Consider the following 21193-nt stretch of genomic DNA (forward strand, 5'->3'; position numbering starts at 1 on the left):
AGAGACCACTACTGTGTATAACCTGTGAATGTAAGCCTGCTTTGTGCATTTCTTTACTGGGAGTCTATCTGCTTAAAGCTCCCACTGAGGTTCAATGTCGAGGTTATAAACAACTACTGCGAATGCAGCACTTTTTCCTGTGATGCCTTCACGTGACTGCTAAACTAACGCCGCTGCTGCTGCTGCATATCCCTCCAAAAACTGAGAGAAATCAGGGAAGGCAACTTAAGGCCCAGAAAAAAAACAAAAAAAAAAAAACACCAAACCCACAAAAGTATGTTTGTGTCAATCTGTATGTCAAACACAGACGTTTATTGAAAAGAAAAAAAAAAAAAAAAACATGTAAAATATGTACAAGTGTCTAAAACAACAGCAGGACAAATAAAGCCATATGTATTAACAAAGAAATATGATGTGGATATGAGTCATTTGATTACCATCAAAAATTGAATTCAATGATGTTGGATCAGAGGTTGCTGGGAGCCCAAAACGGATCCGCTGGGTGACGCAAAAAGGAAGCCATGAAGCTGCTGAAGTGTTGGGATTACAAATAGAGGCTGGCAGCAAACACAATGTCCCTCTTGATCTTTGTGATTCCTGCGAGGAGACAAACACGAGTTGATTCATATTTATTACCTGGTGTGTACGGACGGACTTCATGTCATAAGCTCATTGATTATGCAACTGCCAATCAAAAAAAAAAACTTATGTCATTATAGGATGGATAACCACTGCCTGAATAAAACATTGTGGAGTAGATAAGAGTATATATAAAGTCAGTGTCAAAGGATTAAGTTTTGTGGAAACTTTCAACAATTTGTCAGTTTAAAAATGTCCACAAAAAAAAAAAAAAACACACTTTCTTACCTTCGGCAAACTTGTTCTCCAGCTCCGTGTTGCCAATGGCTTTGGCGGCCGAGCACATTTGTCGCAGCACTTCCTCCAGACGCCGCATGCAGCGGATGATGCTTCCTGTAGAGGACACACCACAACCGCCCACCAAAAACAGACACGAATGGCAACACAAAACGACAACAAACAACTGTCAGTATTTCTGCCCGCTGGGAACGAGACATGCAGACAGCACAAGCAACGTTGCCTTCAAAGACGTCGGTCATCTTGCAGATCTGCGCGAAGGTGGCGCCGTTGGCCCACGCGTAGACCACATCCATGAGGTGAGGCTTGAACGAGCTCAGGTAGGTATCCTCGTCCACCTCCAGCTTGGCGTCCGCCGACACCTTGGCGATGCGCTTGGCGCACTCCTGAGGCGTGCCGTGAAAACAAGTGTCAGCGAGCGCGCCGTTGCCCGGCGGCGGGCTCATTACCGGGACGGGATCGTACCTGCATTTGTCTGAGGGGGGCGGCCAGTTGCTCCGTCAGTTTTGGCATCTCGCTGGCCTGGATTCACCAATGAAAAAAAATGATTAGGACACGACTTGACTTTTCATGACGACGCTGCAAGATACGCGAGGCAACAGTTCACACACAGTCATTCTACTTGATGCCATAGTTGCTTTTACGGTGGATAAGAAATGTAACGAATGTATTTTCTGTTTGCAAACTTGTGGAAATTAGTTGACAAATTCTACTTTTTTTATTATAAATAATCTAATAATTGACAACATTTGAGAGATGTTTTGCAGGCCAACGAGACCTCGCGAGCCCTGTGAGTCAGTAATTGGCAACCGCCACTGCTTCCCTCCAAAACGCGATACTACACAGCGATTGCCTCGAGACGCCACAGAATGGCAACAACTGTTGTCTCAATGAAGCTCCTCAACTCACTTTGGCACTAAGAACCCACATGACTACGTCAAAGCAATGTCGTGACCATTTTTGCGGATAGGAAAGTTTTTCAGCGAATAACAGAGGATTGAATGCAGTACAAAAAAAACCCCTGCGAATTGTTGAATTTGTGGCTGAAATTTTGGTTTCAATGTGGAAGAAGAACATTTTCTTTACATTCTCCTGGAAAACGAAGCAGGAGAGCAGCGCGGTGGCTTGTTCCACCGTCAGGTCGTTGAAGAGGCCGTTGAACACCATCTCCGTCAGCAGCAGTTCGTCAGCGCTAGACAAAGAATATTATTCGTATATTATTTTTTAAAAAAACTGCTTCGAAAACAGCCTCAAACTGAAGGTGGCACGGTCAACCTCAGTTCTAAAAACGCCGGCTGTGTTCTGACCTGCTAATCTCACAGGCCACTCGCCCCTTCACCTCGATGACGTCGGACGGGCTGGCGAAGCCGAGGCGTCGGAGCACTCGCTTGCGGCACTTGAGCTTATCTATCTGCAGCACGGTGCGAGCTTTCTTCAACTCGCGCTTGGCCGTGCGCACGTCCCCCGCGATCTGAAACACACACACACACACCAATGTCATGTTATTCTTTAATCAGAACTTTGCTCATTTCATGAATATCTGCGTTTGCAACATCGTGATGACTTTTATGACATGCAAAGATAATTTTGAGAAGGTGGCCTTACCAGAGCCTTCTTTTCGCACAGCGAGTAGACGGCCTCCAAGTTGGGGTCGCTGTGCAGCGGGTGCGAGTACATTCGGTGCTCGAAAGCCTCCACCTTCTGGATCACCTTCTTCAGCCCGGCGTCCTTGATGCCCATGTCGTCCACGGGGTCCAGAAGAGGGATTCCATCTGGGAAACGCTTTTGCACTTCCTGCGTTTCAAACATAAAGATGCGACGATGATGAAACAATTTCAACATTTTTTTTTTTTTTTTTTTATAAGCTCGAAGGGGTGTTTTGAAACCTGGATGGACTTGAGCATGAGCTGGCGGTTGTCAAAGGGTCTCAAGTCTTTGGGGATGTACAGACGCACGGAGCTGATGGACGTCAGCAAGTGAAGCATCACAGGGACCACCTAGAATCCATTCAGGCGTGATTAATTCAAATCTTTACTGCGCCAAATCAATTCTACATTTATAACAAGGCGTAGAGATGGGAGGCGTGATGGATTTCACCGCTGCTGGGCAGCACAGGGGCCATGGAGGTCAGGACACTGTTACATAAACATGCTGCGGTACTAATTGATACAGGAAGGGAGCACAAGTTTGATAAGGAACCATTTTGAAAAAAATGAGGCAAACGTGCTAACCACTCAAGCACTGTGCCTCTCTCTCTCGTAAGTAAACAAAATACAGTTCAATTAATACATTTTAACACATCACAGGTAAAAAAATTTAAAAAAGTCGAAATCCTCATATCATACCTGCATCTCTCCCGTCTGGCCTGGCGGAGCAGGTTTGGCCGCCTCAGTGGCCGCCTCCTTGACGCTGTTTTTGCTGCAGTGCAACAGCACCTCGGCCACAAAGAGTGGCTCGGCGTCCGTGCTGACCTGCGCACACCGGGAACATGTGTGAGTGACGGCTTTTTTTTTTTTTTTTTGGGGCATGACAAATGAAGAGGAGGCCTCACCTTCACGTTTGACTTCTTGGAGAAGTTGACGACGACACCCCAGCCGAAGTCTGCGTCTTCATTTTTCACCTGTGAGAGAGAGCCGTCGAGAGAGTAAGTTTGTCCCCAAAATAGTGTGACACAGTGCGAGTGAGCGCGTGAGAAAAAGACAGTGTGTCAGTGAGTTAGTAAAAGCCTGTGAGGGACTATAACAAAGAACGTGATAGAGTTTTTGTGCGAGAGCGAGTGAGAGAATGTGCAAGAGGGATCAGGAAAGCGTGTGTGAGAGTGAGTGAGTGAGTCCGTGCAAGTGAGTCTGAGGGGTGAGTGTGTGTGTGAGAGTGATGAAGTGAAAGTGTGAGAAAGAACGCATGGGTGTGCGAGGGAATATACCGCAAGACAGCGAATGCGCGCGTGTCGTGAATGTGTCTTGAAAAATTCAGTGTGAGGACGAGTGAGTGAGTGAGAAAGATTGTGTGAGAGAGTGAGAACACCCGAGTGCTAGAGACCGCATTTAGCATTAGCGCATAGCATGACAGAAGTGCTGGCGGGTAACCTTGACGAGGCGCCCGGGCTGCAGGAAAGGCAAGCAGTATTTGGGCTTGTGGATGAACTCCTGGATTTCCTTTCCCAGCTTGGCCAGCTGCTGGCGGATCTTGAAGTAGGTGACTACGCTCTCCTCGTTGGGGATCTCGATCGCGTGGTACTCCTCCTCCTGTTGTCGGCGGGGGGGGGGGGGGGGGGGCGGGCAGCCGTTTGGAGAAAACGAGTCCCGCCTCGCGTACGTTCTAACCGGTAGGCGCTCGGCGAGCTTACTCTCGACGACGCCGGGCAGAGCTCGGTAGTGCTGGAACTGGTAGAAGGATTTCTCCAGCATGTACTCGGGGTTGATCTCCTCCACGCGCAGCAGGTTGAGCACCATGTTGTACGTCAGGTGGAAGGCGCTGTTCAGCGGGTCGGCCGAGCCCTGCGCGACAACGTCGCAGTGAAGGGAGCGCGCAGCCGGGTGCGTCTGCGACATTTTGTTTTGTTTTGAAGTCACCGTGTTACCTTAAGGAGCTGTTTCCCCACAGACGGACTCATTTTCTCATCCACCATGAAAATAACGATGCCTCTCTCGTCCATTCCTCTCCTGCCCGCACGCCCTGACATCTGGATGTACTCGCCTGAGGTAATCTACAGACAAAATGAAGACAGACAGTCAATTGTTGGATGCCACATATATGTGTTACTACTCCGCTGGTGTATCCATTTTAGGCTGAATTGGAAGTGACAACCAAACAGCATCAAGCAAGTACACTCGGCCTCTTCTTTGGAGAACCGTGCAAACCACGGAGTGAGAACAGAAGCTAAGGAAGATGTGATTAAATACGTTTCAAAACTGTCAAAGGGGTAAAACTATTTCAAACTTCAATGCCGTGCACATTTCCGATTATTATGATCTGATTATTGGTTAGTCTACTCGCATCGGGGTCAAGCCGTGCGTTGACGCATCGAGTTCAGCGGTCAGTTTTAAAAAATCAAAATCAAAAACTGTGGAAGCTGTGTGTGGCATTCGGCAGTTTTGCTCAATCAAGGGCCAAAATAACACTGACGTAAAAACACAATCATGAATTGACAGTTTAATATGTTTATATGGGGTCTTTTTTTACAATTACGTGGCGGTCAAAAATGTGTTGCTGTGGTTTGTTCCTGTCAGACCGTTCACGAATGATGCAAAACCACGTGTACGTGTTATGAACGATTGTGTGTGTGTGTGTGTGTGTGTGTGTGTGTGTGTGTTTTAACGCGAGTGCCTGCGTGGAGCTTTGGCAGCGTTTCGCGGCACCAGATGTTCCAGATGAGCTTCTTGGAAGGCAGATCTCATCTCGATTCCTTTCCCTCTCGTTCGCGGGTGTCTGTGTCATGCCGAGTTCGCGCGCGCGTGCGTTGTGATAAATACGTGGCTCTGTGCGCGGCGAGTGGCGCAGCAGCTATTCGCGACCTTATAAAGGCCTTTTGAAGAGGCTGATGTGTTTTGTGGGCTTAGGTGAGTGGATCACATCTGCGGTTCACTTGGCTCACTTATTAGCATCGGTCTTGAGCAGCGGTGGACAAAATGGCCAGATTCAACTTTTTAAAAGAGTGTAAATCTATGGATATATTTTTTTTCTTGGAGGGGGAAAAAGGGGGTTTGGCTTAAATAACAGGAGGGGCCATATGTGGTCTGCAGGCCATACTTTGCCCGCCCCAGGTTTACATGACGTGCGTGTTCTGTGTGTGTTCTTACAAAGCGGTGATTCTTGCCGTCGAACTTGCGGGCGCTGGTGAAGAGCACGGTCCGCGCCGGCATGTTGATGCCCATGGCAAACGTCTCAGTGGCAAAGAGCGCCTGGGACATCGAGACAAAGGCACTGTGAAAATGGCATCACTTAAATCATCTCCATGATGAGTGCAATGATGATGATAATGTGACCTTGATCAGGCCTTCCGAGAAGAGGATCTCAATGGTTTCCTTCAGGATGGGCAGAAGACCGCCATGGTGGATACCGATGCCTCTTTTTAACAGCGGCAGCACGTGCTCCACCTGACCGACATCCATTTTTGTTTTTTTTTAAAATGGTATGACGTGACGTCGCCGTTTTAAGGGCGATTCTCACCTGAGGAAGCTTCTTGTCCTCGTCTGACAGGCAGTCCACCGCGTTGTTGAACACTTCCTCCACAAGACGCTTTTCCTCTTCTGCAATTAATAAAGTAGAATTGGATTGTATTGAAAACAAGAATGCATTTGATCAAACGAAAATATTGTATGTACTGTTGAGTCGAAACTTCACCAAATTTATTAAAAGGACTCCGGTCTGGTGATTGTGGTGGAGAAACATGACCGCGTCATCATGTAAAATGTATCCAGCGCATAAATACACCCACTCCCCAAGTGCCAATCACATGCTACGATCTGTCACCGATCACATCCATCTCAAGCAGGTTTAAAAACAAAACCGCTCTTTTTTTCCCCTCGCCACCCCCACTACGAACAAAGTACTGCTCATACGGGAAAGAAGTGATACGTGTGAGCTTTAACAAATCATGTGAAGCCTCTTGCATCATGTTCTTTTCCCCTGGCAAATCGTGTTTGTTCTCACAACATCATAAGGCAGAAAAAGCATCCTTTGGTGCATTGTAATGAGTCTTTGGCAGCGTGGTCAACAAGGGTCCAGGGACTCGGCAAGGACATTTTCCCACGTGAGGACTTTTACGAGCACTTGTTCCCCCCCCCGGTGAAATGTTAAGACACAGTACGATTTCGACATCAGATAGAAAAAGACGTGTAGTCATGTTGTTTTGATGGAACCCGGAGGAGCGTACCCTTGTTGAAATCCAGCTTGGCCACCTGCAGAGCATACGCCTCACATTCCTTCTTGCTGAAGCTGAAGATGATGACAGGCTGGAAGTTCCTCTCCATGATCATCTTCACGATCTTGAACACGCTGGACGGACCTGAGCCCGGCAGATTTGTTTCGTCGTCTTATTGGATTCAAAAAAGGTGTCATTTTTTGACCCTGTGCTCACCTTTTGTTCCCCCCTTGCGTCCTTTTGGATCCCACTTGGACCCCGCATTGCTGCTTCCGGAATCCCCCGTGTCTCTCAAAACCTGCATGGCTGTGTTGAAGTTGTCCTCCCTGAAGTCTCCCTGATGCAACAAAATTAGGATTGATTAAATGGAATGAAATAATAGATTGTTGAGTCAATTCAAATATGTCAGAAGCTGGAGTTTAAAAATCAAGAAATAAATTACAATAAAAATGAAATACAATTCACAAAATGGGTACAACAAAGTGCAAATACTGTTTACAAAAACTAATTTAATCAATGCGGTGCCAGCCATTTTCAGACACTCCTTTACCATACCATGAAAAAAAATAAATAAATGCACAAAGACGTATTAGGATTGCTCACTCCTTGCATTAAGTCACAAGTGATGTGGACCATCCAGATCATTGTAGACTAGATAAGATAACGTGTAATTATGACTGAGCCTACAAGAGAATGTGACATAGATGTTCCCTCTTACGTTCTCATCAACCACAAGGTGGAGTCCATCGCCTCCTGCTGGGAAAACGTAGTGTTGCAGCGGTGTCGGTCTGTAGTCTGTGTAGACCACGTGGCACGGCTGAGAAAGGTGCCAACAAAGCTTGTAAGTTGACCGATCGCAGACCCTGAACTGGAAACAGGTTGAAATGATCAAAAACCTGTAAATATCAAACCTGCTTGTGAAGGTGACATATCCACTCGGCAAACTGCCTGGCGTTGGGGATGGTGGCCGACAGGAAGACGTAGTGCACGTTGTCTGGAAGCAGAATGATGGTTTCCTCCCACACCACACCGCGCTCTACAGAGAATAAGGACGGGAGTCAAACCGAAGCTTTATAAATCACACCGAATCGAGGCTTTTCGTTCACACTCACCGGCGTCTCTCATGTAGTGGATCTCGTCAAAGACGACCCACGCCACTTCCCTCATGATCTCCGAGCCGCGGTACAGCATGCTCCTCAGGATCTGCCATCGCAAAAGGATTTAAGGATGACGGTATCATCTTCATTTCTGTCCCTTTTGATGAGTGAAATGTGATGGGTCAAGTTGACCCAGGAGTATCAATAAATGCCCTTGGTCAATTTGACACAGCTCATGTTCGACAATTAAAAAAGTGTCAGAAACCCCCAAAAAAGTACAAGAGAACATGCTTTGGGTCAAACTGACCAAGGAACATTGTTGCTCCTTCAGGGTAAATAAAATAGTGATAATTTAACATGTCCTCAGTCAAGTTGACACAGGTCACAGTGGAAGGCTCCTGATTGGTCAAATTAACAAATTGCTGCTGGTCCTGGGTCAGTTTGACCCAGGGCACAGCGGTCACATGGGTTAATTTGACACTGGAAAGGTACACTAAACATGCCCTGGGTCAAATTGACCTTAGTACTGTTCCTTGGGTCACTTTGACCCAGGCCATGTTGGAAGGCCATTCACATGAGTCAAATTAACCTCCTCGCATATTTGCTGGTGGTGGGTCAATTTGACCCAAGTCCAGTTCAAATTTCCCGGTGAATGGTGGGTGCCCCACATATGGGTCAATTTGACCCAGTGTCAAAATAACATTTGCAGTACCAGAAATGAACAAAAAAGTGGTCATGAAATATACTCTGGGGTCAAACTGACCCAGGAACATAATTGGTGTTCCCTAGTCATTGTGGATTGGGGCATGTTTATTTTCTCAGTCTGAAAAGCATTCCTGGTGTCCTTTAAGAAAAATAACAAGAGGAAGGGCGCATTCATGATGAAGACGCACCTCTGTTGTCATGACGAGGCAAGAGGCGGTGGGGTTGATGGTGACATCCCCCGTCATCAGGCCCACGTCTTGAAACTCCTCGTACATCTCCCGGTACTTCTGATTGGACAGCGCCTTGATGGGGCTGGTAAAGATGACACGCTGCTTCTCGCGCAGGGCCAGCGCGATGGCGTACCTATGAGGAGGAGATAGATGAACAAGTCATGCCACAGCAAATCATTGATTTTAGTACTCTGAGGGTGATTGGTAGGGGTGGGGGCGGGGGGCTCACTCAGCACAGACGGTCTTGCCAGCCGAGGTGTGTGCCGAGACAAGCACCGACTGGTTGTTGTCAATGCACAAAATGGCCTCCTGCTGAAAGGGGTCCAGAATGAAAGGGTACTCCTGTTACGACAAAAGAAAAAAATAATTCATCAGAGTGGAATCTTGAACATTTGAAATTTGACCTATTAAATCACGAGTTTCACTTTTGCTTTTTCGTTTTATGTGATCGTTACCGTTAAAACGTTCCTAGAAACATGTTCCGTTTCCATTATTTCCTATGGGAATTTGTGTTTTTAAACAAATCTACAAATACCTTTGCGGCATTTCCGACTCGAGATTTGAGAGGTTTATATTCATCACTGGCAGGCAGAGCGACCTGTCAGGAAACAGGGGGAAGAAGAAAAAAAAAATCAGCGTTAACAACTTTAAACAGCTAAATCAAGGCAATAAATGCCTTACAATTGTTTTACTTGCCTCATGTGAGCAGCCTTCCGCCGTCTCCACTGGCTCCACTTTGACTTGGGGCATAAATTCTGAAAGACTAAAGTAAAATAGAGCATTATAGAGAGCCTTTGATTATTTGCAAACTCAGCAAGAGACATTTCACTATTCAAGCAAAGCGTTTTAATTCGGAAATGGCAGCTGACAGGTGAGTAGTAAGTTGTCCTAAACGGGCCGATTGGAAAACAAGATGCCCAAAACATGACTGGCAATTACTTGACTTTAAGATCTGAACGTCACATCAAGGAAGCAAAGTCAACAAGTCTGTTCAATCCCTTCCGTATGGCATAGACAAAGATGATAAATCAGAAGTACATAATTTTAAACTTCTAAAGTTGGTACTTTACCCCGCCTCGAGAGCGACCGAGGCCGGCGGTTTCTTGCTCGTAGTGGGCTTCTGTTCGTCGTCAAACACGCTAAATAAATCTCCAAATGGGTCCGCCATGATTGTTGCAAGGCACCCTTCCCACAATGCAACGCGGGAACGTGACCAGTATGTGTATATATCTCCTTACTTGAGGTCATTGGCGGAGACCGTGTCGAGGCGAGGTTTCTTCCCGAAGCCCAGCTCCTCTCCTCCGTCACTGTCCGGCAGCTCCCTCTTGGTCTTGGCAGCCGGGGGAGCATCGTCGTCATTATTTAGACTAGCTACTTTCCTGAACAAGAGGGCAATTTCAACAACTTAATTCGCGGTATCTTGAAGAAATTCTAAATTATAACGTTTCAAATATTCGTTGGCCGTGAAGTTCACATAACAGCGCACGTGAGGCTAGCTTCCAAGAGTCACCGCTCCTTCTCGCCTTTAAAGAAAGGAAATGAAAGAAAATTCGGCAGCATAAAGTTGGTACTTTACCCCGCCTCGAGAGTAATGTGGTTTCGGTGCTTCCGTAATGCAGCCCAATTATTGACATGGAATCACCAGACACAACATTAGGACTGCAACACCAGTAGAACTGGAGTCAAAATTTCGGTTTATATCTTGGCCACCTTGTTTAGCTCCAGGGGAGTGCCACAAAATTAGAAATCGTCCCAAGTATAATGTGGTGTGTCTTTATTCTACTGCAATCTACAATAACACAAATAATGTTGAATAAATATGTTTGTATTGTGTATAGTATTACTTGACACGAAAAAGTAACTTGCTTTCAAAACCAAATTTTCAGCTCCAAAGACCTACACTCTGTCCAACAATGCCCAGGTGGATACAGGCGGTGGGTCGGACAAATCTATCCTGAAAGTAAGTGGGATTTTTAGTTATGCATTTGATGTGTTCTGTTGCACCTCTTCATAAACGTTGTGTGTGGGGATTTGTCTGCTGTAGGTTTCTATCCAAGCTGACCTGGAGAAAACGATCATAAAGCTGATCAATGACTTCCGGCAGGAGAATGGCGACAAGGGGCCTGTGTCGGGAAGACTCACCAGCAAGAAACTTTTGGTAAGGTTGAACACAATCACAACTTTTGTTTTCTCCAGAGAAAAAAAACAACAACAAATAATTGAATGAGTTGGTTTCAGAGTCAATCATGGGCCATCAGTAACTACACAGGCACTGATTCAAGTAGCATTCTAACATTCTTAATTTGAAATAAAAAGAAGTTACCTTCTCACAAAGTGGTGACGAGTGATGGAAACGTACTGTGTACGCAAATTGCGTTTCCACCCCACCACAGATGTAATCCGGATGTCAGACACTGTCAGGTTTATGTGCGACGACACTGTCGAATTTTTTCCGCTTTTTTTTTTTCTGCATGTAGGATCTGTACACGGCCCTGCAGAAGTTCGACTTCAAGCGGGAGCATATCGAGGAGGCCATGAAGACCAGCGTGCTCTACGGAGGTGATCTCCACTCTGCCCTCGACTGGCTCTGCCTGAACCTTCGAGATGGTAACCTTGCACGAGCTGTAAATTCCAAGCTCGTCCTTCGAGCTGCTCCATGTAAGATGTTGAATTCGCAGATGAGCTTCCTGAAGGTTTCAGCCAGCAGATGCAGGAGGAGAGTCAGAGGAATCGGCCCCGTTTCCAGCCCCCTGTCCAACCCCGAACCCAGAGCCCCGAGCTACCCATAATGCCCCCTTCCAAAGACGCCAGCAAGGTGTGCAGTTACAAAAACAGGAAGTCATCGTATTCTGCCATTCATCCAAACCGTAATTGCGCTTTCCAGGTGTCCGTGAAGGATGACGACGCACGTATGAAAGATTGGATCTTAAGGTACGCTGAGCAGAGCAGCGATGAAGACGATGGTGAGGAGGGAGAAGGAGAGAAGACGTCGCAACGCAACCCCGAATTAGATGAAAAGTTTGATCCGGTAAGCCTGATGAACAAAACTATTATTTCAATCATGGTTGTGATTGGAATTGTGCGCTATTAGATTTGTTTTAATTGAGTACAAAGGCTTCACTGAAAAGAAACGAAGGAAAATGATGAGAACCGAGCTGTAAATTATCTCAACTTATTTAATACCAAAAAGCATGAAAATTGTCTTTTGGATCACTAAAAGTTTGAACTAAATGTATTGATATTTGGTTTGCAGAACGACAGGTATTTGATCCTGACCGCTCAGCTCTACGACGCCAAAGAAATGGCAATGGCGGCCAAAACCAAAGGAGACAAGGCGGCTCAGCGGATGGCGCAAGACAGAATACGCATCATTCAGCAAGGTTCTTCATCATTTCGTATACTTTACAATTTCTCATTTCGGGACTATTACAATGTCAACAAACTTTCTGGATTTTCACCCAAAAATATTAGAGATGAAGCCGTTAGAGTCGCACCCCATATTCAACCCTGCCATTAAAGTGGTGGACGCACCCCGAAAGGAGAAGACGACGCCATCTGTCAATGAGGACAAAGATGAAATCGGTTTCAACTTGTTTGAGAGGGCAGAAAAAGAGGCCCCGGCAGACAAAGGTACATCTTAAAAGAATCTTCGTTTAGATTTTGTTTTTTTCTTGAATGCACCGCTGACCTTATTCAACATATGCCCTCAGTTGTGCAACCAAAGAAGAAGATGAATGAGCCAAAGGACATTCGTAACTTTGACTACACTGCACGCAGTTGGACAGGCAAGTCTCCTAAGCAGTTCCTCATTGACTGGGTGCGCAAAAACCTTCCCAAGAGTCCGCCACCGGCCTTCCACAAAGTGGCTGCGGGCAAATACTGGAGGTGCAAGTAAGTGATTTTTTGTTTTGGTCTCATGCATGGTTGGTGTTGCCGTAATTCTGTCGATTTTTTTTTCATTGACACGAGGGTGCGCGTTCAGAGGACGGAAGACGTTTCGACGCCATCTGTCAATGAGGACAAAGAGGAAATCGGTTTCAACTTGTTTGAGAGGGCGGAAAAAGAGGCCCCGGCAGACAAAGGTAAAAGAATCTTCATTTAGATTTTGTTTTTTTCTTGAATGAACCGCTGACCTTATTCAACACATGCCCTCAGTCGCGCAACCGAAGAAGAAGAAGATGAATGAGCCAAAGGACATTCGTAACTTTGACTACACTGCACGCAGTTGGACAGGCAAGTCTCCTAAGCAGTTCCTCATTGACTGGGTGCGCAAAAACCTTCCCAAGAGTCCGCCACCGGCCTTCCACAAAGTGGCTGCGGGCAAATACTGGAGGTGCAAGTAAGTGATTTTTTGTTTTGGTCTCATGCATGGTTGGTGTTGCCGTAATTCTGTCGATTTTTTTTTCATTGACACGAGGGTGCGCGTTCAGAGGACGGAAGACGTTTTGGAAGTTTGTCCGACCATCCTGACCGAGGACGGCATGCAGGCTCAGCATCTGGGTGCCACTCTGGCGCTTTACAACCTGGTGAAAGGACAGGTAGTGCACGGCGTTTGCCAGCAGGTGGCGCTTGACTCCACTGCATGATTTCCCATCTGCAGTTGAATTAAAGTTGGGACATGCAGACAAGAAATAAATACTTCATGAAAACATGAAAATAGGCATATTACTATTTCAAAGTCTATTTTATTTGTGTTCATTTTTACTTATACGATCATGTCCGTAGTCGGTGCATCAGCTCCTCCCCCCAACCTACCGGGACGTGTGGCTGGAGTGGCGGGATGGTGAGCAGCAGCAGCAGGAAGAGACGCGCAGCGCCGCCAACAAGCCCCGAGACCAGTTCATCGCCCGACTCCTGACCCGCCTCAAGCAACAGCAGCACCACCACCAACACGGGCTCGAGTCTCAATCCGATGGGCAGACTCGGCTTGGTGCTGCGGAGGAGGTGGAAGAAGCAGAGGACTCCTGGGAGAACCTGGCCTCCCTTGATATCACGGAGAAAGCAAAAGGGGATGAAGAGGAGAAGTTGGAGGGAAGGAGAGGTCAGAAGGAACAGGAAGGAGCGCTACGAACGTCAAGAGAACTCCTCATGAAGCTCAGGACGTCCCCCCTGGCTCAGAGACTCCTGGTGAGACATGCAGCTAGAGTGGGAGTAAAAGTCTACGCACCCCTGCTCTCAAATTTTGGGGATCTTGAATTAAAATTTTTTTTTTTTTGTCCTTCAAGGCCGAAAGAGAGCAGCTTCCCGTCTTCCAGCACCGTCAACACATCCTGGAAGCCCTGCGGCGCCACCGCGTGGTGGTGGTGGCCGGCGAGACGGGCAGCGGCAAAAGCACGCAGATCCCACAGTTCCTCCTCGAAGAGCTGCTGCTTGGAGGGGAGGCGGCTCGAGCCTGTAACATTGTCGTCACGCAGCCACGACGGATCTCCGCCATGAGTCTGGCCTGCAGGGTCAGCCAGGAGCTCGGCTGCCAGGACGGGCCGAGTTCAAAGGTAAACTCTCCTTTCTAGCCTGTTAGCTTCTTTTTGCCAAATATTTTAAGGAAAATTCAACAAAACTGTCAAAGTTTCACAAAAATTCAGCGGAATCATACTTCCACTAAAATTGCAACACTATACAAATCAAAATTTTGCACTATAGGTTTCAAGAAAATCTGAAACAGCAAAAAGCTTTCATTAAAACAAAGAGAACATATCGAAGAATAAATTAGATTTTGAAAAGAAAATCTACAAAATATTGATCTAAATAAAAAGAATTTGCACTAAAATTTCCCCCCCCAAAAATCACAAAAATATTCAACAAAATTAACTGTCAACAAAATAGAAACGTTTTTTTAAATAACATTTCAAGTTAAATTTAAATGTTTGATTTTAAAATAATCTTTCTAAAAAAAAAATCAAAATCAACTAAAATATGAAGAAATTTTTAAAAAGCAAGAAATATGTAGAAAAAATTAAATCTAAAAAGTAAATCCAATTTCCAGACTATGTGTAATAGACAAACAAGCATTCACACTCAGATGAATCTCAAAGCGTATGCTTGAACTAACCTAAGATTGGCAAGGGAAGCAGGGTACATCCTGAACTTGTTACGAGCCACAAGACACGTAGAAACATACTTTGTACAAGCAGTCATAAATCACATTCACACCTGTGGACAATTTAGAACTTTGCATGCTTTTGGAATGTGGGAGGCATTAACCACACTAGGATGGGGAGAACATGAAAGGAGCCAAGATTTGGACCTGAACTCTGACACAGACATGTCATCCAGTAGGTACACTTACAACCCTTGTTTTTTTTTTTTTTGTCTTCAGTCGTCACTTTGCGGCTACCAGATCAGGATGGAGAACCAGTCGGGCGAGTGGACTCGCTTGTTGTACTGCACCACAGGAGTTCTGTTGCGAAAGCTCCAGCACGACCGACACCTCAGCGCCCTGACTCACGTCATCGTAGACGAGGTATGGCCAAAATCTCTGTTGTCATTACAAATGACTCACCCTGAAATTTCTGCAGGTGCACGAGCGCAGCGTCCAATCCGACTTCCTGCTCACCATCCTCAAGGACGTGGCCTCCAGGCGGGCAGACCTGCAATTGATCCTCATGAGCGCCACCGCCGATTGTCACAAGTTCTCAAACTATTTCAACCGCTGCCCCGTACTTAACATCCCGGGACGGACCTTCCCGGTGGAGGTGAGCAGACTCCGTTATGGAGACGAATGATGGTGAATCATTACCATAGAAACGGAGAAGTGACTGTATCCCATCGATTTGAGTTATCGGATTTAAAAATATTAAAAACAATAACCTGTATGGGAGTCGTGGGTCTTATTTTTGTCCACTAGAGGTTGCCATCCTCGCGTATTAGTATCATATATGTGACTGTACGACTTTTGAAAGTCTTGTCCTGGATTGGTGAGTGACATGGGTGTCGGCGAATGAGCGTGTCGAGTTGGCGCGCTGTTAACCAGTTTCCGTGTGGAGTGACTCGGCGTGCGAATTGTGCCCATTGGTAGCTTCTGTATGAATGTTGTTTTTACGTTTTGGATTTTTTCCATGATTGTTACTTTTTATTTTACTTATTTTTTACTTCACGTAGTTTTCATTAATTTTTAGATCATGTTTGTTTTCGCAGCCTATTTTGCTTTAGTTTTATTTGACAGCAGTTAGCTTCTTTTTCCCCCCTTTGTCTGTCAGTTTGAAACCTGCTTTTCTTTCAGGTGTTCCATTTGGAGGACATTGTGGAGGAGACAGGCTACGTCCTGGAGAAGGACTCGGAATACTGCCAGAAGGTCCTGGAGGAGGAAGAGGAAGTGAGCGTCGCCGTCACGCAAAAAGGCGGAAAGACGTTACAGCACCAGGTAAAGGTCCAGCCGTCCTCAGCGGTGACGCTATCTCAGGTTGTCGACTGACGAAGTCGCGGTATCTGACGTATCCCATCTCACTTTGGGCTGATTCTCAGGAGGTGATCGTGAGGGACTCGTCACCAGGTTGGGATTTAGGTCCCGACCTGGACCATTTCAGCTGCAGGACTCGGCAGGTGCTGCAGTACATGAACCCCAACAAAATCAACATGGAACTGCTGGTGGAGCTCATCAGCTACCTCGGTACCACACAAGCATGTCATGGCCAAACTATTAGATGTGTGTTTCGTCAGACCATATTGAAGAGCAGCTTTGACGGAAATGTGACTCAGAAATGTGCTTCAGTTCTGTGGTCATATGGGGAAACACACACACGCACACACACTCACACACACATACAATGCCAAGGGAAAAAAAAAAAGACTGAAAACTTTTTTTTTTTTTACCTGTTTATTATAACTTTTTCCACCCTTAATTTCCCACCAAATAACCTTTTCCTACCCTTTTTGAGATAATGGGCAAATATTAAATGCCCCCCCCCCAAAAAAAAAAAACAAAATTAGAAAACAAATACAACACCTCGACCCACCTTTTTTAGTAATAGGCAAACTCATTCTTACCAAAAAACAAATAAATAAAATACAAACTGCCGTTTTATTTTAAATCATGAGCAGAAATGTCATTACAAAAGATAGGAATCATCCCAAGAAATATCCCAACTTCTTTTATTTTATTGAATTACAAAAACATTTACCGAAATAGCTTAGCTCTTTTTTTAATATCAAACAAAAATTTAATAAAACCCATTTAAAAAAATCTAACACCTTACCCTATTTTATGAGGCACACACATGATAAATTATGTATGTGTGAATTTTTTATTTATTTATTTTTTCCCCTTTCGTTGTCGTCTTCTAGATAAAGCTCCGCAATTCACAGCACTGGATGGTGCTGTTTTGGTCTTTCTGCCCGGCCTGGCTCACATCCAGCAGCTTTTTGACTTGCTGTCCTCAGACAAGCGATTTAAGGATAAAAACAGGTGACGTCAGTACACCAATGCAGGTTAAAGAACAATTCAAACCAAAGTTAACTGAACGTTTAAAATCCTGTGTGGAATTTAAAGGTTCAGGATCGTTGCTCTGCACTCGACGCTGTCATCGAAGGAGCAGGCTGCGGCTTTCACGGTGCCCCCTGCTGGTATCAGGAAGGTACTGTACTTCGGTAATCAAAGTTTGACAAATTGGAGCACCAAAAGTCACGCTTTTTCTTTTTTTCTTTTAAGATTGTGTTGTCCACCAACATCGCAGAGACGGGCGTGACCATTCCCGACGTCGTGTTTGTCATCGACACGGGAAAAACCAAGGAGAACAAGTAAGGGAAATGTGTGCTTGAGATAGGTCACTTAGGAATGGGCACAGGTGCTGTAATCCAGGAGTTGAGTCATTAAAAAAAAAATTAATAAATACAACCTTTCATGCAGCATTGCAAACTGAGCATGTAGAATCCCACTGAACATATTCAGACACTTGTGTTCATTCAATGTATATATGTGGTGTGTCATGTGTGGTTCAGGTACCATGAAAGCAGCCAGATGAGTTCCTTGGTGGAGACGTTTGTGTCCAAAGCCAGCGCCCTGCAGAGGCAGGGCAGAGCAGGGCGTGTCCGCAACGGCTTCTGCTTCCGACTCTACCCAAAGTACAGGTAAGATGAGGCAGCCAAAGGGAAACCTGTTACATCATTTGAAAAAAATTGTAACAAAAAAAAAAAAAATCATGATCTCTTTATGATGGATTTATTTCTCGTCTGACCGTTTCTCTCCTCAGATTTGATGCGTTTATGGAATACTCCATTCCAGAGATACTTCGCGTGCCGCTAGAGGAGCTTTGTCTTCATATTATGGTAAAACAAAATAAGTTGATTAATAAACCATTTTTTTTGGTGTTATCTTGCTAAATAACAAAAATGTATTTTTTTCGTCTGGCTTAGAAATGCGAGTACGGCTCCCCGGAAGCGTTCCTAAGCGGCGCCCTTGACGCCCCGCAGCCTCAGTCTGTGATGAACGCCGTCAACCTGCTGCGGAAGATCGGTGCCTGTCAGCCCAGCTGCCACCTGCTCACCCCGCTGGGCCAACACCTGGCGAACCTGCCGGTCAACGTCAAGATCGGAAAAATGCTCATCTACGGCGCCATCTTGGGCTGCCTGGAGCCCATCGTACGACCTCCCATCTTTGCGTCTTTTCACCGCTTGCCCGACGTTGGCGGCGTTAATCAGCGCCAGTGTGATGTTTCCAGGCGACCATTGCGGCAGCCATCACAGAGAAATCTCCCTTCTCCACACCCATGAACAGGAAGGAGGAAGCCAACCTGGCCAAAGCTGCACTCGCGTTGGCCAACTCTGACCACATGACCATCTACAACGCATATCTCGGGTATGGACGGGCCCCCCATTTTACGATCTGAATTTGGGGAGCAAGAGATGGATTATGTCATTCCATGTTTTAGTTGGAAGAATTCCCAAAAGGAAGGACACAAAGCAGAAATGTCCTTTTGCCGCAAACACTTCCTTAACCGCGCTGCACTTGCCACTATAGAGGTAAGACACACACACACACACACACACACACACACACACACACACACGATTAACTCTCTGGCATAGCTAAATATCGGAATCATAATATTAGAAACAATTTTTTAATCCACATATTAAATTGCTTAAAATATTTTGGAGCAAAAAGCATAAATAATAAAATAAAATACATTAAACTTATTTTAATTAAAAAATGTAGATTTTATTGTAATAAATTGCATTCAAATCGAATTTATTTTTCAATTTTTTTTTAACGACTAAAAACATTCTAAAATCATTTATAATCAATTTATTTTCTAAACTAGGTCAAAGCATTTTTACAGAAAACGCAATTCTGCATAGAAATGTGTTTTTACTCACGGACATTGTGCCCTCCTGACATTCTTACCGTCCTTTTAAATTGATCATTTTTACGGTAACCTAGAAATAGGATCATAAAAATAAACAAAAGAACGAAATGCTGAAAATATAAAGCGTGGAGTCAAATATGCGTCCCGAATAAAGTCTTTGCGATGCAGGACGTGAAGCAGGAGCTGATGAAGATGATGGAGCAGGCGGGCTTCTCCTCGTCGCGCGCAACCCAGGCGCCCGCGGTATCCAAAGCGCCCGTGTCGTTGCTGGGGGCAGCGCTGACGGCGGGCCTGTACGACAGCGTGGCGCGCATTCTCTGCGTCGCCTCCGTGGACGCCTCGGAGCGAGTGGCGTGCACGGCAGAGACGCCGCAGGGCCGAGCGCAGGTGCACCCGTCGTCCGTCAATCGCAACCTGCAGACGCACGGCTGGCTGCTCTACCAAGAAAAGGTCTGACGTCTCGCCTCGTCGATTACGATATTAGTCATTTTATCATTAATACGTGTATTTCATTTGTCATCAGGTGAAGTACACCAGGATCTACCTACGAGACACCACTCTTATATCCCCGTTCCCCATGCTGCTCTTCGGAGGGGACATCGACATTCAGCACAGGGAACGCCTCATATCGTTGGACGGATGGATGCACTTCCAGGTCACTACCGATCCTGAGCGCTTCGTCTGACTGTTTTCCACTCAAGCTAGACTACAAAACAGGAGTTAAAAGTCAGCTAGGGTCAGCTAACTACTCCCAAGTGATCCTTTAGACCGGGGGTGTCCAAACTTTTTTGTTTGAGGGCCGCGTGTAGAAAAATGGAAGGATGAAAGGGCCACTTTAAAATTCATCAACTTTTTGAGACACGCTTAAGTCAGTCAAGAAAGCAACTATACCGTATATATATTGTTTGTATTGTCTGGTTAATTTCATCAGCTTAAAGTTGTTAAGGAAAATAATTGATGACGTTTTTTGGAGTGGCCAGCACCCTTCTATCTCACAGACTAGATTCGGCTCTGCACTTAACAGCAGCCAAAACCGATTTCCACATTCAGAACCAGAAAAAGAAAAAAACTGTAGTAAGGTTCAGTTGAGGATCACTGCAATGTCTTCATAAATCAGCCACAGAGCACAAAATGGAAGACTGTATTTTTGCCTCTAAAATGGAATTCTCTTTATTCGCTACAGCGTTTTGAAGATAAACGGTTTTATTGTTTTAACCGTTATTAAACATAATTTTATACGGTACATTCACTTTGTAGGCTCCCGTGCGCATCGGTGTGATCTTCAAACACTTGAGGAAGTTGCTGGACTCGTTGCTGGAGAAGAAACTGGAGAACCCGCGCGTGAATTTAGAAGGTAAAAATCAAACCCCTGTCATCATGGTAACAGTATAAATAACGTCTCCACCCCCCCATTTGTCAAGGTGAGAGGGCCATCCAAATCATCTTGGAGCTGATCAAGTCGGAGAATGTGGCGTAACGTATGGAAACAACAAAATGGTTGACGCAAGAATGACAAAGTGATGGTCACTAAGGATTTTCTATCATGGTAATAATCCTCATATGAAAAAATATAAATCATAAGAGGAACTGTCATTGCCAAAAATTGTTGCAATAAAGATTTTTTTTATTCCATTACTTTCCTTGGCCGTCTTAATTTTATGAGAGAAAAAAAAATAGATATACAAATTTGATCATTTTATTTTTTTAGAGTACCGGTATTGTATTTTTATTGTAATTTTACATGTTGGGGCAACCTTCACAAAAATGTGAATACAGCATCTTTCCAAGTTCCGTGTGCTTCCGTGATAAGAGTTTCACTCACAGCCTGTACATCATAACACATGACAATGTTTAGCTCCGGATGTGAAAGATTAAGAATAGTAATATAACAAATGACGGTAGCAAGAAGAGGACATTCTATCAACTATTTCTGGAGTTGCATAACAAAATAAGGCTGCGAGCAAGAAGAGGACATTCTGAACTGTCAACACACTCAAAAACTATTTCTGGAGTTGCATAACAAAATAAGGCTGCTCAAAAAGGAAACTGATTAGGCAAACAAAACAATTTGCAGACCGTAAAGTCATATTCACAATTTCCATTTGGGAAATTTTGAAACTG

At 45.2% G+C, this 21193-nt stretch overlaps 2 protein-coding genes across 2 annotated transcripts; one reads left to right on the top strand and one right to left on the bottom strand.

The window, feature by feature from the left end:
* Positions 1–48: 48 nt before the first annotated feature.
* Positions 49–10425, bottom strand: mtrex (Mtr4 exosome RNA helicase). Its single transcript, XM_019889969.1, has 28 exons — positions 10414–10425; positions 10348–10376; positions 10010–10150; positions 9468–9534; positions 9307–9369; positions 9001–9113; positions 8730–8904; positions 7852–7942; positions 7651–7775; positions 7458–7556; positions 6956–7076; positions 6752–6883; positions 6046–6125; positions 5862–5972; positions 5676–5777; positions 4457–4582; positions 4215–4373; positions 3963–4121; positions 3428–3496; positions 3222–3347; positions 2763–2873; positions 2482–2670; positions 2184–2347; positions 1963–2068; positions 1342–1398; positions 1100–1262; positions 868–972; positions 49–597 (listed from the first exon to the last, which is right to left on the bottom strand). Exons 1-28 carry the CDS (start codon positions 10423–10425, stop codon positions 545–547), a joined length of 3048 nt encoding a protein of 1015 aa, XP_019745528.1. The 3' UTR covers positions 49–544.
* Positions 10426–10532: 107 nt separating this feature from the next.
* On the top strand, positions 10533–20648 carry dhx29 (DEAH (Asp-Glu-Ala-His) box polypeptide 29). Its single transcript, XM_019889970.1, has 30 exons — positions 10533–10539; positions 10658–10731; positions 10816–10929; positions 11249–11378; positions 11450–11586; positions 11656–11799; positions 12025–12151; positions 12243–12401; positions 12482–12662; positions 12741–12853; positions 12927–13110; positions 13189–13309; positions 13497–13898; positions 13997–14263; positions 15088–15231; positions 15287–15463; positions 15991–16131; positions 16233–16377; positions 17052–17172; positions 17257–17341; positions 17416–17504; positions 17706–17834; positions 17957–18032; positions 18120–18344; positions 18425–18561; positions 18635–18725; positions 19241–19522; positions 19596–19727; positions 20330–20426; positions 20494–20648. Exons 1-30 carry the CDS (start codon positions 10533–10535, stop codon positions 20547–20549), a joined length of 4287 nt encoding a protein of 1428 aa, XP_019745529.1. The 3' UTR covers positions 20550–20648.
* The last annotated feature ends 545 nt before the right edge of the window (positions 20649–21193 follow it).

The sequence above is a fragment of the Hippocampus comes genome, unplaced genomic scaffold (genome assembly GCF_001891065.2).
Source record: "Hippocampus comes isolate QL1 unplaced genomic scaffold, H_comes_QL1_v1.1 scaffold185, whole genome shotgun sequence".
Lineage (NCBI taxonomy): Eukaryota > Metazoa > Chordata > Actinopteri > Syngnathiformes > Syngnathidae > Hippocampus > Hippocampus comes.

Coding starts and splice junctions, on each gene's coding strand:
- mtrex (XM_019889969.1), bottom strand. Junction 2,348..2,481: donor TGTGCGAAAAGAAGGCTCTG/GTAAGGCCACCT, acceptor TGTGTGTTTCAG/ATCGCGGGGGACGTGCGCAC. Junction 1,263..1,341: donor CCCCCCTCAGACAAATGCAG/GTACGATCCCGT, acceptor GGCACGCCTCAG/GAGTGCGCCAAGCGCATCGC.
- dhx29 (XM_019889970.1), top strand. Junction 12,854..12,926: donor AGAGGCCCCGGCAGACAAAG/GTAAAAGAATCT, acceptor ACATGCCCTCAG/TCGCGCAACCGAAGAAGAAG. Junction 14,264..15,087: donor AGGACGGGCCGAGTTCAAAG/GTAAACTCTCCT, acceptor TTTTGTCTTCAG/TCGTCACTTTGCGGCTACCA.